At 46.7% G+C, this 17,289-nt stretch overlaps 1 protein-coding gene across 6 annotated transcripts in view; it reads right to left on the bottom strand.

Annotated features, from left to right (window-relative positions):
• Pax5 (paired box 5) overlaps nucleotides 1-17,289 on the bottom strand; it is a 192,748-nt gene that overhangs the window by 74,420 nt on the left and 101,039 nt on the right. For all 6 annotated transcript variants that reach the window (XM_008847694.2, XM_008847697.2, XM_008847696.2 and 3 more), the window contains one exon: nucleotides 10,950-11,079. In XM_008847694.2, coding sequence (XP_008845916.1) covers nucleotides 10,950-11,079 — 130 coding nt within the window. The remainder of the gene's footprint in view (nucleotides 1-10,949; nucleotides 11,080-17,289) is intronic.

The raw sequence follows: 17,289 nt of genomic DNA, 5'->3' as shown, positions 1-17,289 counted from the left end.
TTATTATTTTTTTATTTTATGTGTATGAGTGTTTTGCCTGCATGTATGTAAGTTCATCTGTTCTGTGCAATGCCTGAGGAGGCCAGAAGAGGGCATTGGATCCCCTGGAACTGGAGTTACAGAAAATTGTTAGCCACCATGTGGATGTTGAGAACTGAACCCTGGTTCTCTGCAAGAGCAGTCAGTGATCCTAACCATTGGGCCATCTCTCCAGCCTCCGATATTTTTAGGACACTTTTAAATCAGTGGGTAAAAGTGCTTGCTACCCAAGCCTGGCAACCTGAGTTCAATACACAGAACCCATGGGAAGTTGGAAGGATAAAACCAACTCCACAAAGTTGTCCTCTGGTCTCCATACACATGCTGTGGCACTCATACATGCTGTGCCCCCACCCCCCCAACACACACTGATAAAATAAAATAAAATTTAAATGTAAATGGTATTCATTAAAAGTGCTCTTCCCATAGCTAGTGCTTAAACATGGTTATAAATTTGGAACCTCTTTCTAGAGTTTCTGCAACTTGCATAAATATAAATATGCATTCACATTGCCCAAGTGTGTGGTTACACAAAAGGCAGTCTTTGCACACACTTTTCTCCATCCAGCCTTAAATAATGACTAATGATCATCTCAAAGATCTTCAACTTTAGGCCACCAGGAGCTTCCTCGCTCTTCCCCACAGCTGTGTATCTCTCCACAGGGGAGATGGGTCCTTCTTCACATTAACAGTCTCCCCAAGATGGACATTTGGGTTCTTTTCTGAGCTTCAAAATGATAATTTTTTAAATATTAAAAACATTGTTATGCAGATTAAAAAATTTTTTCGGATGGACCTTTAGGACATGTGTCAAGCTGAGGAATATGTTGGGCAGTTACTGACTCTATGAATTCATAGCACAGATGTTAGCCTGGATTGTAGGAACCTCAGTATCTGGCTAGAAATGGTTCCAACTGATGGCAACTTCAACTACCTACCACATGAAGATTCTCTGCCTTTGAAGTAGGGACAAGTCCTGACAGGGAACTGTCCATGCCTGAGTAAAGTCAAGCTACCCAACTTGTGTGGTTTCCAAGAACCCTTAAGGTTTGAGTTAAGGGCTGTGCCCAACTGGCAAGAGAGAGGGAACTGAGAAATGGCCCCACCCTATAGGCACCGCATTCAGTCATTTAAACATCTAAAGGACATTTCCTGAGGCTACATCTTTGACCAGGTAGCTCTTTATTCCCAAACTTCTCATTTAAATCTCACACCAAATGCCACCTTTCTGGAAAGGCTCTGCTTTACCCCCACCTCCTTACCATCACCCCTCACCCTGGACTCTTATTTTTCCCCTGGCTGTTTTTCTTCAGAGCACCTGCCACCTAGTCATACTGTGTTGACTGTAAATTGCCTCATACTGCCTGGCAGGCATGCCCAGTGAGGGTAGGGGCTGTCCCCAGGGGTCCCCACAGAGAGAGTAGCTACTGATATCAGCAACTTCAGCATCCCAGTGCCTTCCCTAGGAAGCTTGTGGCCAAGCACTGGGTCCCAGTTCTTCACACTATGATGGCTTTTACTGTCATGTCCCCCAGCACCCTTCAGCAGCCCAGGCATCTAGGCATTTCTCACAGTCTTCTTTCATTATTCTTTAGGACTCTACTTTAAGGGAAGAGGTATTTAGCTGCATCTGATGAGCCTCCAAAAGCCTCATAAAAAGTGGGTCAAAGGAAGTGTTCCCCACAGAACACATCTGAGGGGTAGCCTCTTCAGGAAAGCCCAAGGAGGTTGTCCAACCTTTGGAGGTTGCCCCAAGGGCCTAAGTCCTTAGGGTCACGGGCCAAAAGCAAAGTACAGATTTTGAGTGTTTCTCAGGAATCTCAAGGCATGGGCTGGGGAGATGGCTCATTCGGTAACGTGCCTGCCTCACAAGCATGAGAGCCTGAATTCAGATCCATAAATCCCATGCGTTTTAAAGGTATTGTTTGGGGCTGGGCAGTAGTTAAGTTAGTAGAGTGCTGGTCTAGCATGCATGAGGCCCTGAGTTCGATTCTTAGCACCATAGAAATGTGGTGTGGTAGCACATGATTGAAATTCCAACACTCATTTGAGAGTGGGAGAGAGGAGGATCAGAAGTTCAAGGTCATCCTGGGATACATGAGCCCTTCTCTCAAACCAAAATAGAAAGTAGTGTTCATCTGTACTTCCAGTGCTAAAGTAGCAGCTCCCTGGAGCTCACTGGCTGATTGCCTTAACTGAATTGGTAAGCTACAGGTTCAGTGAAAGACCCTATCTCGAAAAATAAGTTGGGGAGCTGGGTAGTGTGGTGGTGTACACCTTTAACCCCAGCACTGGGGAGGCAGAAGAAGGTCGATCTTTGTGAGATCGAGGCCATTCTGGTCTACATACCTTCAAAAATCCAACACAAATCAGGCAGAGAGCGATCAAAGAAGACATCCCATATCAACCTCAGGCATTCACACATGTGCATCTGCATATACATGTGTGTACACACACATTAACAAACACAAATACACCACACACACAATTCTAAGACATACAGCGGATGTCATTATTCCTGAAGTTAAACATGGGAACCTCAAACATAAGAGAAAACATCCCTGACTGCACCCAGGTATCTGTCTCTCCGATACTCAGCTGATGTCCTGAACCTCCTTCTGTGGATTTATGTAGGGTTGGAACCCTTTGAGAGTCCCCAAGAGATTGTGCCCCACATGGAGAAATGTCATTGTGTTACATACACTGTCTGTCTTTGTGTTACATTCCACAGATGGAAATCAAGGATTCTTTGGTACAAGAGCCAGGAAATACACTAATAGCTGCCATGCATTGAATGCTTACCATGTCCAAGCACTATGTTTAGCACTGTGCAAGGCCATTCACATAATTCTCATAGAAGCCAATTTGATCACCCTGGTTCATAGATGGAGACTTCTTGGGCCAGAAGGCAGTAACCCATCTGATGTCAACAAGCTAGATACGGTGAAGCTGGGCTTCAAGCTCAGGCAGTCTGGCTTTCCTGATGAATTCTCAAGCACGTGTGGAAAGAAATGCCTCTGGAGGGTGACTGGGGTTTCTTTTATGTCCATCAGACCAAATGACAGCAGTAGGCTGTGGAGGCCAGGGTCGTAGGAAAGCCCCAGTCCTAGTTCTAACCCAGCTTCCCTCTGGGCCTCATCTCTCTGGCTGTGAAAAGAGGAGTTGGACTGAGGGATCCTCCTATCTGGTGGTGTATGGTGAGGATATTTGCTCTGAGGAAGGCTGGGAAGTGCCCACAGTGGGTCCTGGGCCCTGAACCCCCCCCACAGCCACCCCCACACATTCAGATACCCCCATTGCTGCCTCTCAAATTCTCTCCTCCCAAGGACATTTTATCCTCACAACAGGTAAAGGAGGGGCTGGGGGTAGATCAGAGCACTTGTCTAACATGCACAAGGTCCTGGTGAGAGCACTGGAATTGAAAACAAAAATACAAAAACCAACAAACAAAAACACAGCTTATGGCAGGCACAACAGAAACGGTCATTCTCCCATTCCATAGCTAGAAAAACTGAGGCTTAAAAAGGATACTGAGCCGGGCGTGGTGGCACGCGCCTTTAATCCCAGCACTCGGGAGGCAGAGGCAGGCGGATCTCCCTGAGTTCAAGACCAGCCTGGTCTACATAGTGAGTTCCAGGACAGCTGGGCTACAGGGAGACCCTGTCTCAAAAAGACCCCCCCAAAAAAAGGATACTGCATTTGCCAAAAGATAAGGCCAGTGAGGTGGCAAACTGTAGATTAACCCTACTCCTTTGACTCCTGTTCCGGTGCTCTTTCCTCTAGCCCTCAGCTACTGCTCAGATCAAAATGGCAGGAGTGTGCTTGCCTGGGCTGCCAAGTGTGGGACAGAGGCTCCAAACTCTGACCTCAGGAATGCTGCAGGTCAGAGCAGGTAGACTTGGGGACTTGGCAGTCACTCTATCTCGTGGGGGAGGGTTCCTCCATCGCCCATGAAATGGCATCTGTGGTTTGACGGGGGCAACGCTAGGGAAGGGCCACCCCCAGGCCACCACCAGAGCATCCAAAACTTGTTGGGCCAGAAGCAGCTTTGCTAAGTCTCCTGCCACTCCAATCTGCTGATACAAAGGTATGGTCCCCAGGGAAGAAGCCTGGGCTGGCCTCACTCCTTTGTTCTCCCAGGCAAAAGGTCAGGTGGGCTCAGCTGGGGACAAGACTGTTAGCTCCTTGACCAATGGTGAGGCAGGCAGAAGCTGGGAGCCTGGCTCCCCACCTGCTATCTTCTAGTAGGTAGGCTCAGTGGCCGACCCATCAGCAGACCTGTGGCTCAAGGACACACCTGCAGATAATTAGTCCCAATCAGGACAGGCCCAAACTGCTGACAGTGCAGGAACCTGCTGGCCATGTCACCAAGTTTGCAGATGCTGAGAGGTTTCTGAAGCGTAGCACTGGCTGGCAGAGCAGGGTTTAGCTTAATATTTAATGCAGCATATAAACGGTAGGAGCAATTGACTCATTCTCTAATGAGATCTTTCTTGGGATGCCTGGAGTGTGGAAGCAAGGGTGGGGTAGCTCAGGGACCCCCCTTCCCCCATTCTCTTTGTGGCTAGGAAAGGACAGGATGGGCTGGAAAACAGACTCCCCTTAAAGAGTTAGGAACTTTTTCAGCCATCCACTGACATCAGTGGAGGTAAATGAATGCCCAAGGCGATATGGAGCTCAGCATCTCTGTGGCATCCCCATCAAAGCATTCTTACAGCTCTTGGTGGGCATTTGGAACACTTGGGATTTTCTATGATGAAGGGGCATTATTGGCCGACAGTGGAACAGTGGAACACGTCACACAGTGACTTTTTCGTTCTCCTTTGCTATTCTCAGGTCCTGCCAAACATTCAGGAGGTGAAAATCTGTTTGCAGCCATTTGAATCTAGAACTGAACTTCATGTCCATATAAATGTGAACTTGCTATTTCCCCAGTCTTCACATATTTTGAGTTTTCTAGGAATGCAGCTATTATGTGAATTCAACCTTATACTTTGTTTTACTTGGAACTTTTCCAGGAGTTCCTCTCCTGTTGGTAAAACCACCTGGCAGGATGAGCCAGTATGAGTCCCAGATCTATACATCCAGCTTCCATAAGTGTGTTCTGTGCCTGGGGAAAGCCCTGGACCACGTCATTATGTCCTGCAGTTTAGACATTCAGAATACGTACTTAACAAATACACATTCCTCTTTTACTTCATAATTAGGAACTTATTTTTATTTTATCTGAAAGTAGATATGAAGACAGACTATGTTCTTTGGAACTTAATATCAGGAACATAACAGGAGTATGCAAACATTTGCTATCCCAAAAAGACTCTGACAGGGACAAGGTGGAAACCCCATTTTGATGCACAGGGATTCAATGTCCCAAAAAGCAGAGTAAGAGGCTCAGAGGCCCTTACTGAACCTTCATGAACAAGCATCTGCCTTACAAGTGTGTATGTGTGTGTGTGTGTACACATGTGTGTGCAAGTACCCTCAAAGACCAGAACAGGGCTTTGGAGCTCCTGGAGCTGGAGTTACAGGGGTTGTGGACCACACAACCTGAGTGCGGGAAATGGACTCAGGGTCCTCTACAAGAGCAGAAAGCACTCTGAACTGTTGAGCCATCTCTCCAGCCCCTCTACTTATTTTTGATGGTTGCATGATATTGTATTGTATGAAAGTGTCATAAATTACTTAGCCAGTTTCTATTATAGAAGCTGCTTTGTTCACCTTTATAAATAACGTTCATACGTAATTACCACTGCACACCTAGGTAAACATGTCTGTGGTCCTTAAAGTGCATATATATAAAAGTTCTGGGTCAGAGGGTAGGTTTTATGTATATACAATCTTGATAGATATTGCCAAGTTTCCCCCCAGAAAGAATTCCATCAATTTATATGCAATATATGAAAATATCTTTCTTGTGCCCTTTCCTACAACATTAATGGTATTAGTAATGGTAATTAGCTAATGGTATTAGTTTGGGCATCTCACGATCGCTCTAATTTGTAGCTTTAAAATGTCAGGTGCACACGCCTCATGTGCTGCCAAGGCACTGCATTTTTGCCTAATAAATTACTCATTCATTTCCTTTGTCTAGTTTTTCTACTGCGTTTTTATTATTCATTTTTAAGCTCTTTGTAGATAAAGAAAATTAACTTTTACCATCTATTCCTCTCCCCTCCCCATTTTATTCTTTGCCTTTAAATATTTGCGGGGGGGGGTCTTTTTGAGACAGTGTCTCCCTGTAGCCCCAGCTGTCCTGGAACTCACTATGTAGACCGGGCTGGCCTTGAACTCACAGAGATCCACCTGCCTCTGCCTCCCGAGTGCTGGGATTAAAGGCGTGCCCCACCACGCCAGGCCTGCCTTTAAATATTTTTATATACACATAGGAGATTTATATTTTTAAGTCACATTTGCCAATCTTTTATATTAGGAACATATATTTTTAAAGCGTCATTTTTAATTATGTGTATGTATATATGTGTGGGTATGTGCACATGAGTACAGGTGCTAGTGGAGGCCACAGGAACTGGCTCATCCTGAAGCTGGAGTTACAAGTAATAGTAAGCCACCCAGTGTGAGTGTAGAGACTTGAACTTGGGTCCTCTGGAAGAGCAGCAAACACTTTTAACCTCAGAGCCATCTCTCTAGCCTCTTGGAACCTATTTTTCTTACAATTTTATTTATTATTATTTTTATTTTATGTGTATGAGTGTATTGCCTGCATGTGTGTAAGTGTACTGTGTCATGCAATGCTCAAAGAGGTCTGAAGGAGGCATCATAGATCCCTTGGAACTGGAATTAGGGATGGTTGTTAGCTGCCATGTGGGTGCTAGGAATCAAACCTGGGTTCTTTGTAAGAGCAGTCTATGCTCATAACCACTGATCCATCTCTCCAGTTCATTGAAATGTTTTTTTCGTTTTTTTGTTTTTTGTTTTTTTGTTTTTTGTTTTTTTTGAGACAGGGTCTCCCTGTAGCCCCAGCTGTCCTGGAACTCACAGGGCCTTCTCTACTCTAAGATTATAAAAATTCCCTTTTGATTTTTTTCTCCTGGTTTATTATGGTTTCATTTTTCACATTTAGAGCTTTGGCCAACTTGGAATTTATTTTTAAATGATATATAATGTACATGTCTATGGGGTACATTGTGATATTTATATATATATGTATATACATAACAATGCATAAAGACTAAATCTGGCAAATTAGCATATCTATTATGTCACAGTCTATTTGTTTCTATATAGATAAGGAGGTAGTCGGTCAACCACATATATTAAGATCGATTTCCAGACTCTCAATCCTGGAGCATGAGTCTGAAACTTTCTTTAAATTTATCAAATGTTATTTTTTTTTCTGAGACAGGGTCTTACTGAATAGCCCTGGCTGATTTGGAACTTGCTGTGTAGACCAGGCTGGCCTTGAAATCACAGAGATTCTCCTGCCTCTGCCTCTGAGTGCTGGGATCAAAGGTGTGTGCTATCATGCCCAGCTCTTACCATATGTATTTAAACGACTGAGGCTGGCTACTCATTTCTTTTCTTCAGAACTTTACTAGCTATCTTAGAATGTTTATTTACCAAGGATTGGGTATTTTATTTGGGATTGCTTTAAAGTAATAGGTTACTTAGTGGGAGCTGATGTCTTTACAATATTCAGCCTAGGGATAAACATCTCTCCATTTATTCTTTCATGTTCCTTAGTGTAGTTTTAAGGTGAAGTTTATTCTTAGGTATTGTATACATTTTTGTTGTTGAGGGACTTACTATTCTCTTATGCTAACTATTATTTGTATTTACAAGAATGCCAATTAGAATGTCTTCTGTTTTGAATGCTTGTTTTTGTGTCTTGAAGCTGGGTCTAACTATGTAGCTCAGGCTAGCCTCCAATTCCTGATCCTCTAGCTCACTCTCCTGAGTTCTAGGATACAGGTGTGTACTGCCATGCCCTGCTCTAAAATCTCTAGCATTTCAAGACTAAGCATAACTCCAACTTTGGCCAGGGGTATTTATACTCTTTTCCTGCTCTATAATGTGACTTTAAAATGGAGAAATCAAAATATAATCAGATCTTCAGTCAAAAGTTTACCTGAAAACCCAGTCCACACAGAGTCTTCTGAGGCTCTAGGGGATCTCAAGGCACCCAAATTTGTGGATCATGGATGTAGACTCACACAAGGCAGGCTTCTAAGATACATGATCTCTCATGGTCGGGGACCATTGAGGCCCGAGGGGTTGCTGCTACTGAGCCCCAACCTACCAAAGTCTGTAGGACTATGGCCCAGTACAGTCAGCTCTTCTGGTTTTTCAAGAGAAGTCAGAAATCTGTATTTTTATTTTTTTAAGTGTTGGCTCAAAACGTCTAAAAGCTCCATGAGGTCCAACTAAAGTTATCTGTGGGGTAGAATAGCCTTGGTTAGCTAGCCACCTGCTTCCCACTCCCATAGACAAGAATCTTAGCCTCAGTCTTGGTTATGTAAATAAGCATGTGCCCAAATGGATGTGAACTCTTCTTAGGATCTGCCTAAACCTGTTTCCGAAATGCTGTCCCCTCTCCCCCCGAAGTGTGGTCTCCTTTTAGATCTCATTTGATCATCACAAGGACCCTGAGAAACTATGACTCAGAAGAGCATCCAAAAGCAGACACAATGAAGTGTCAGATGGGGATGGGCTCCCTGACTGCATGGTAGTGACAGCAGCACATGCCCTACTGTTTGAATGTGGCACTGCCATGCGTTGGCTGTGATCTCAAGCAGCAATCTTTTTTTAAAATTTATACATTTTTATTTTATGTGTATGTGTGTATTGCCTGCATGTAGGTAAGTGTACCCATGTCATGCAATGCCCGCGGAGGTCAGAAGAGGCTGTCAAATCCCCTGGACTGGAGTTACGGACAGTTGTTAGCTGCTATGTAGGTGCTGGGATTCAAACTTGGGTCTTCTGCAGGAACAATCAGTGTTCTTAACTGCTGAGCCATCTCTCCAGCCCCATCAGGCAGCAATCTTAATCACCACAGTCTGTTTCTTTGCACACACAATGGACAAGATGACAACAGTAGCCACCTCCAGGGTTCGCCTGAGATACTAGCACAGGGCCTGGGATTCAGTAAACACTCAATCAAGGGACAGCAACTAAGTCTGAGCCAGTCCAGGATGGCTCCACTCCTCTCCCCAAGCCTCCCTAATTATCTCTAGTTCCCTGACAAGAACAACTACTTAGGACCCAGAAGACTAAGGATAGCACAAACTCTGTCCCTTACTCCATACAGTGAGCAAGTCTGAGCTTGACTTCTCCACTGTAAAATGGGAAATGGGAGAATGTCAGGGGTCTCGCCATGCACCCTGGTGACACCAGCAGAGGACTTCAGGGAACACTTGTGATGTCAGTAAGAGAACCCTCTGAATGTCAGTAAGGTACTCTCTGTCTGGCAACCCCTTTCTCACACCTTCCTGCTAAGACTCAGTTAACTGTAGGCTGTGCCCCATCTTAGATGGACAGGGGACCAAGTCACTCTTGCTCTGTCTGACCCCCATGCAGTACCCAGACCTGCAAACAGGGCTTAGCTGCTTTAGGCCAAGCCCTAGTGCTGACCCTGCAGTTCTAGTTTCAGAGACAGGCCTTGTCACTGAGGGACCTCAGGGCCCCAGATCCTGCCTCATCCATCTCTCCTGCTCATGTTTTAAGCCAAGTTCAACTCTTGGCTTTCCTAATGCCCCCACATCCCACCTGTGTGTCTGAGAACCCCTTGGCTCTGTTGCTACTTTTGGGTCCTATCTATCAGTCTATAGAATATCCTGCCATCTCTGGCTGAAGCCCAGGAGCCAACCCAAGTGTGGTCCACCAGGTCCCACTGTCTGCATGTGTGATATTCCAGAAGGCCTCTGCCTGCCAAGTGGGATGCCCTCTCAGAGCTGGTTGCTGAGACTATCCTGGGGCTCCACTGTGCCCAACATTGCTGGGTCTGGAGAGGGGCTCCCTCTGCAGCAGTGATTCCCACAGTAACCAGCTACACTAGAAGGCTTTGAGAGGAGTCACAACCTCACATTTGCTGGGTGCTTACTTTGTACTAGGCAAGAGTATAAGCACTTTGCATGTGGGAACCCAGTCATCCCTGAAACAGCCCTGTGCTATAGCCATCTGATACAGCTCACCAGAGACCACACAGCTAGCACATGGCAGCTTCGAATCCGAAAGGGGTGGATACCCATACTGGGGGTGGAATTCAGGCCTGGAATATGCCAGGCAGGTGGGCTGCTGCAAAGCTGAACCCCAGCCTGAGGGCCTGTACTCGTGGTCTTTACAACTGAGGCTGGTTATAGGACAGCCAGAAAGACAGCTGCTTAGCGTACAACCAGCACTCCCCACGCCCCCCCCCGTGTGTGTGTGTGTGTGTGTGTGTGTGTGTGTGTGTGTATCTGCCTCTGTCTAGAAACTAGAAGTGAGAGAGGTGTCGTGCACGCTACTAGCAGCACTCCCCACGCCCCCCCCCGTGTGTGTGTGTGTGTGTGTGTGTGTGTGTGTGTGTGTGTGTATCTGCCTCTGCCTAGAAACTTGAAATGCCAGTGATGACTTGCAAGCTAATGCCAACCAGTAGATTTTGCCTGCTTATGGGAGTGGAAGGGAGAAATCCCAGCCCTTTGAGTGCCTTGGCCCACCACAGAGCCCCTCTGACAGGAGCTTTCTTGCCTCTTCCAGCATTTATTCCCCTCTGGCTTTACTGGAGCAGCATGCAGCTATACCGTACTTCAGCCACGACCTGTGACCCCAGCCTGACTGAGCCAGGACCTCATAACTTTATTAAAGCAGTGACAGCCAATCATGCCCCAAAGCATCGAAACCTTCTTCCCACCTCTGCACATTCTCTCTTGTTCTCCTCCACCACCCCCAAGTCCCCAACAACCAGGTGTGCTCACCTGTAACAATGGGGTAGGACTGCGGGCCTGGCACACTGCTCCCAATGTCCGCAGGGGTGGGGCTAGTCAGGTTGGCTTTCATGTCATCCAGTCCTCCAGCCAGTGAGGCCATGGCTGAGTATTCAGTGGTCTGAAATAAGAAGCAGACATCTCAGCCTGGAGCCTGAAAGCACCCCAATCAGATGCACCGCCATGCTGTGCCTGCAGAGGGCTTGGGAAATCTGGGTTGAAAGGGAAGACCAGCTCAATAGAATGACACGTGTCCACCACTGTTCCCAAGTGAAGAAATGGACAGGAGTCCCCACAGTATCAAGAAGTCAAACCTGACTCTGTGTCCTTCAGGCTCTGCTCAGCCCCAGTGACCAGGGAAGGGGTCAGTCGAGCAACCAGCAGTCTTCCTGTCAAGGTCAGGGCAGGATGGTTTCTGATTTCTGGGCTCTCAAACCACAGGACAGAATAGCAGAAACAAGTATTTAAAAGATCCTGGGGGATCACTCAGTCCAGACTCACATTTCACAGGTAGGCAAGCTGAGGTCCACGGGGAAAAAGCCTACATCTACAGTAGACCAGGCAGAATCCCAGTTTAGGGGCTTAGTCACCACAAATTCCCACCCTATCTTAGTACACTGAGCTAACTGAGTGATTTTAGATTCTGGAAGCATATAAACCTGTTTGCTGAATGCTCCAGGTACAAATATGAGATCTATCAAACCCATACCAACCAAACACACTGAGCTGTGAGTCACGCCCCTTCTTTAAACCAGTCATGAATCCAGGCTTTCGATGAGTCATTTCCTGTCATCAAAGCCATTACAGAATGGCTCCCAGAGAAAAGATACCAGCCTGGTTCCGTCCATTCCAGGACAGACTAAATTCTAAGTACAAACCTGGCCTTGCCAAAGGAGGGCACATCACTGTCTGTCCAGGGTGATGTACTTGGCAGGGCGGGACAGAGAGGCTGCTGAAGACTGAGCCACTGGAAACTAGAAGAGCCAGAGGGTATGGGTGGGCAGAGGGGACTCAGACTCAGGCAGTCAGCCGGTACTCATCTCTGAAAACCAGAAAGTACTTCCCAGAAGCTTCACTGCCAACTGGGGCTGATGGTGGCAGGGGATTGAGAGGGACTGCAGGCGCAGGTGTTCTGAGATGCTGCTCACTGAGGACAGCTCAGCCTGAGCCTCCTGGGCTTATCAATCATTTTCTAGCAGAGATTGATTACAAAACATGTAGCAAAGAACTCCCAGCCCCATAGCAAGCCTGGGTACTTCCAAGGGATAAGACAGGCTGGGGGCCAGGTCTACCTGTACCAGGGACCACTAGAAAGCTGCAATAATTAGCAGTGTGGTATTGGCACAGGGACAGATAAATAGACCAATGAAACAGAATCCAGGCCAGAAAGCGATCCGTGCACATATGGAACCTTGATATATGAGCAAGGAGGTGTACAAATCAGCAGGGAAGGATGGGCTCCTTAATAACCAGTGCGGGGGCAACTGGTTATCCATTCAGAAATGGAGGGAAGGAAAAAATTGGATCTTTACCCCAGACACAAAAATCAATCCCAGGTGGATTAGAGACCTAAATGCAAAAAGCAAAGACACTTGATGTGGTCAGCTCTAAGTCCTGTCAAAAGTCCTGGGCACAAGTTTGGCTTTCGTGGGAGAGGGAATGAAGGCTTTCTTTTTGTCCTGGGATGCTCACACAACCACAGAAGCCAGTCTCAGTCATCCTCTTGCCCCATCTCAGTGCCTCCTTCTCTGGGAAGTCTTCCTGATTACCACTCCCCAGGAGCCGCATGTCCCACTCCACCTGTTGGTCTTGCCAAGTGGTGCCTGGGAAATAGCATCACAGGCCCTAACTGTGTTCTAGGACTTCATCTGTGACTTCCCTTCTCAGTCTCAAGTTCAGCCCATGAAATGGGCTCTGATATCCCATCTGCCCACTGAAGAAACCTTAGACTTCTATCGTAGAAGGAAAGTGGCTTGCCTAAAGCCACACAGCGTCCAGATGCCATAGCCAGAATTCAAACCTGGGTCCGTCTCACCCCAGCATCTTGATAATTACCCTAACGATTCTCCCACTGTGGACCCACAACAGTGATGAAGCCATCCTTCTAGTTCCAACCATTTGTTAATAAAAGTTAAGTTTTTGTTTTCTTTTAGTGGATTTTTGTTTTTTTTTTTTTGTTTTGAGATAGAGTCTCAGGTTGCCTAGGCTGGCTTCCAACTCACTATATAGCCGAAAATGACCTTGAACTTCTGATCCTCTTGTCTCCACTTCCCCAATGCTAGGATTACAGGCATGGGCCAGAACATCCAGTTTTCTATGGTACAGAGGACTGAACTCAAGGCTTCATGCATTCTAGGCAGGCAATCCACCAACTGAGCTACATGCCCAACTCTGATTGTTAATGAACTTAGAATGAATATAACAGAAACCTAGAAAAGGCAAGTCCTATTTTATGAATCATGGGTCACATGTCAGTGGATAGAGACAGGTTACAAACAGCAGCATTTGAAAAACATGCCTGCATTCTATGTGGCAGGAAGATGCTGGGGAAAGGGCATTGTCTAGACTGCCTCCCTATAGCAGGACTGACCATGGCCTGAGCCACTAGTTTGCTAGGAAAAGCCCACCAGAAGCATCAGTGCTTTCAGGGCACTGTTATACTTCCATAAGGGTCTCTCTCAAGGTCATATCTTCTTGGGTGCCCAGACCCGAGTCCCAGTTCTTCTCTTTTTTCTGTGTCTCCCTAGTAGAGGCCTGAGCACAGTGAGTATGCATTTGAACCACCCTTACTAAGCCCTGTTGTGTGCAAGGCAAGATACAAGACCAGACCCCTTCACAAGCTCCCAGAAGAAGATACATAGTCCTTGAAATTCCATCTAAGATGAAGAAAAACTCAGTCATTCATTTTTGTGGGGTGGGGTGCCATCAGGAAAGGCTTCTTGGGGCAGGCTGTATTTAACCTGGGCCTGAGAAAGCTCTATCTCCCAGACTGGATAGTTGAAGGAAAGATTAGAGGTGATGGGATAGAAGGGAGCCACGGTAGGGTAGTGCACTAGCTGAGGGTGGAAAGGTAGACCAGTTGGATCAGTCCACGAACACATGGTTAGCTATGAGCACGTGTTCCTCCAAGCCCAACAGCATCTCAGCAAACAGTCAGCAGCTCCTGTCACTGCCTCCTGGCCCACCACAGATATGACTGGCAGCTGGGTTTGCAAGGGAAAACCTAGAGAGAATTGTAGAAAGTGTAGCCAGTGGAGATTTCCTGCCTCTTCATGTATTTAAATTTCTAGTTGGAAGTTATTTGATTTTGTTTTAATCAATACATTCAGTATCAGACAAAGTTCATGGAGTCACTCCCACAGTTGGGTCTCGTTTTTTCAGCATGGGTGACACATGCAGTGGGAGGCCAACCATGCCAGTCACTCAAGCCTGCTGTTTCTAAAAGGCAAAAGGAATCTTACTAAAGAGCCCAGGTCTGGGGACAATGGGTCTTAGAAAGGAGGCGTTGGCTGCTGTGTGTACCCTATGCCTCCCTCTGTTACCATTTAGCTAGAGCCCACCCTCTTCTTTGGTAGGAAAGCCCAGCCCTTCCCCTGCCCCTGCAGGAGCCAGATGTTGACATCTATGTGGCCGTTTCATCATTTCCCGTCTGACCTTTGAGCTGCCTGTGGTATGTTAAGGGCTACTATGTTTTCTCTGATTTTCTGGCCTTCCTGGAACATGACTAAACTGGCTTCGCCTTGGACATTCCAGGCTCCATTCCATCTCTACTTGGAGGTCCATCTCAGTCCACAGAGAACTCTATATAGTTTACAGGGCCCCAGTTTAAATGTGACCTCCTTGTTGAAGCTGTTCCTGGCTTCACTCCACCAAAGAAACTTCACTACACCACCACACTAAGTGGCTTTCTGCATAGACCTCTGTTCTGGCACTTCCATGTACGGAGAGGCTGTTTGTCTCTCTCCCTTTGGGTTGTCTTGAAAACACAGAACTCAGAGCATCCCTATGACCCCCTGATAGATGAATGAATGAATGAATGAATGAATGAATGAATGGTTCAGCGTCATGACATAAGCCATAGACTCCAAGAATTTACTGAAGGCCAGGCATGGCAGCATGTGTCTCTACTAATCTTAGCACCTAGAGGCTAAGGCAAGAGGATCTAAAGTCCAAGGTCAGCCTGAGGTACGCAGTGAGATCCTATCTCAAAAAGCAGAAAAAAGAACAAGCAAACGAATTAAGTAGATAGTGTTTGAGCAGGAGCTCCAAGTGACAGGCAAACTTGCCCTGCCCTTTCCCACCTGTACCTCTCATCAAACCAGGTGACCATAAAGCAAGGTTCCTGTCCAACATGAGTTAAGGTCCCTAGGGAAGTACATTAAAAAATTGTTTTAACTGTATTTGGTTTTATTTTACGTGTATGAGTTTGTGCCTGGATGTGTGTAAATGCACTTATGTCATGCAGTGCCCTCAGAGACCAAAAGAGGACATCAAATCCCATGGAACTGGAGTTTTAAATAGTAGTGAGCTGCCATGTGGGGGCTGGAATTGAACCCAGGTTCTTTGTAAGAGCAGCCAGTGCTCTTAACCACTGAACAATCTCTCCAGATCTGGAAGTACATTTATTAAAGGCAATAAAAGAAAACCGTCAAACAAAATTTTTTAAAAAAAACCTCTGGAGACACTGTCCATTAGAATATTCAAATTCCCTGTTCATCCCTCTTGTAACTCAGTGCCAGGAGAAAAAAAAAAGGTTGAGCTGCTGATTTGCCTAAGACTAAACAACTAGAACATTAGAAACCATTGAATATCCCCTTTCGCTTTGGCTTCCAGGATGCTCAGTCAAATTCAGTCAGTGCTCAACCACCACAACCACATCATACTGGCTCCTGGTGTAATGATCTTCCCTTTTCTCTATGTAGCACCAAAACTCTTTACAGACTGCCTTAGACAAGTATAATTGTTTATTTTTCAGGCCACCTCAAGTCCAAAATTAGAGGCTGAAGGGGATAGAATCATGTAAAAAGAAAGATGAGAACGATGTAAGGAGAGAGTGAGAGAGAGAGAGAGAGAGAGAGAGAGAGAGAGAGAGGAGAGATCAGGTGCTTATTCCCTGGCAGAAAAGCCAGTCTATTCCACTCTGTTTCTTATGATTACTTGGGAAGCCAAGGGCTGACTAGGGGGGTGTGGAGGATGTACACAGTCACACACCCTTGGGCATATTGCCCCATTCCACTCACCCCGCAGCCACCGACAGTCACAGACCACAGCTGTATTGCCCATTTTCTCCTCTGAGCCCTTGGAAGTCTGTCTGAGGCCATCATTTCAGGTTCCTGCTCCCTCCCCAGGGAAGCCCCTGCTGCTGCCCATGACCCAGAAAGAGACCCAAGTCAGCAATTCACAGACTGCCCGCTCCCACACAACCAGCTGGGATAAAACTCCCTCTGTCTGCAGCCACAGGCTCCTCTAAGGTCCCAAGGTCATGACCACCGCCAGCTGTAGCTCTGTACCCTCTTCACAGTCAGCAGCCTCCTTTCATGGACAGCCTCACTCTTTCAGATGCCAGAATTTCAGAGATACGCCAGTCATCTGACCTAATGTGAAGACACTAAGGAACAGAAGGGGCAGGTGCAAGTCCTTCATTTTTACGTCGCTTAGAGCCTTGGCCCAATGATAGAAACAGCTATGAGTGACCACACTGGGCTCTTGTACCAGCACAGCCTCTTTCTCACCTGCGTGGCCTTCATCAAGCCAGGTCAGCTCTGGAAGGAAAGGCCACACAAGTTGAGACAGAGTGAAATGGGGTTTTCATTCAAGTCCTAGCTTGATGCCTGCCTTGGGGAACTCATGAGAATCTGAGGAATGGGAGAGGGAGAGCACTTTGGCGAACAAGTACCAGGAGGTTAAGGAATTCTACCAACTGACTGGGAGTCACAGGCCCTAAGAGAGTATGCACCGGACATCATTTGGGTCCCTAGGAAATTACCTGGAAAAGGACTGCCTGGGGCTGCACCAAGTATTGTCTCATCAGCACGGGGCACCACTGCCATAGCATGGAGGAGAGAAGAAACAGACACATGAGAAGTTGGGCAGCACGAAGCAGGGCATGGCATGGAGGTAAGGCTGTGGTCAGGGGACTTCCCTGTCACCTGCCAGGGGCCTCTGGGCCTCAGATGGCCCTTGGGAGGCCATCCAAGACAGGACACCCACTCCCATCCTAAAGAACCAGACACCTGCTCACCTCCACACCTACCCAGAGGAGTCTGGAAACTAGAGGAGGAGAGGGCTAAGCCTGGGGAAGTGAGGCTTCTTCCCCCAAGACTTCCCTCTG

Source organism: Nannospalax galili, unplaced genomic scaffold (assembly GCF_000622305.1).
Source record: "Nannospalax galili isolate Female #2095 unplaced genomic scaffold, S.galili_v1.0 scaffold263, whole genome shotgun sequence".
NCBI lineage: Eukaryota > Metazoa > Chordata > Mammalia > Rodentia > Spalacidae > Nannospalax > Nannospalax galili.
The sequence above is the reverse complement of the archived record's forward strand: the minus strand, read 5'-3'. Positions and strand labels throughout refer to the sequence as shown.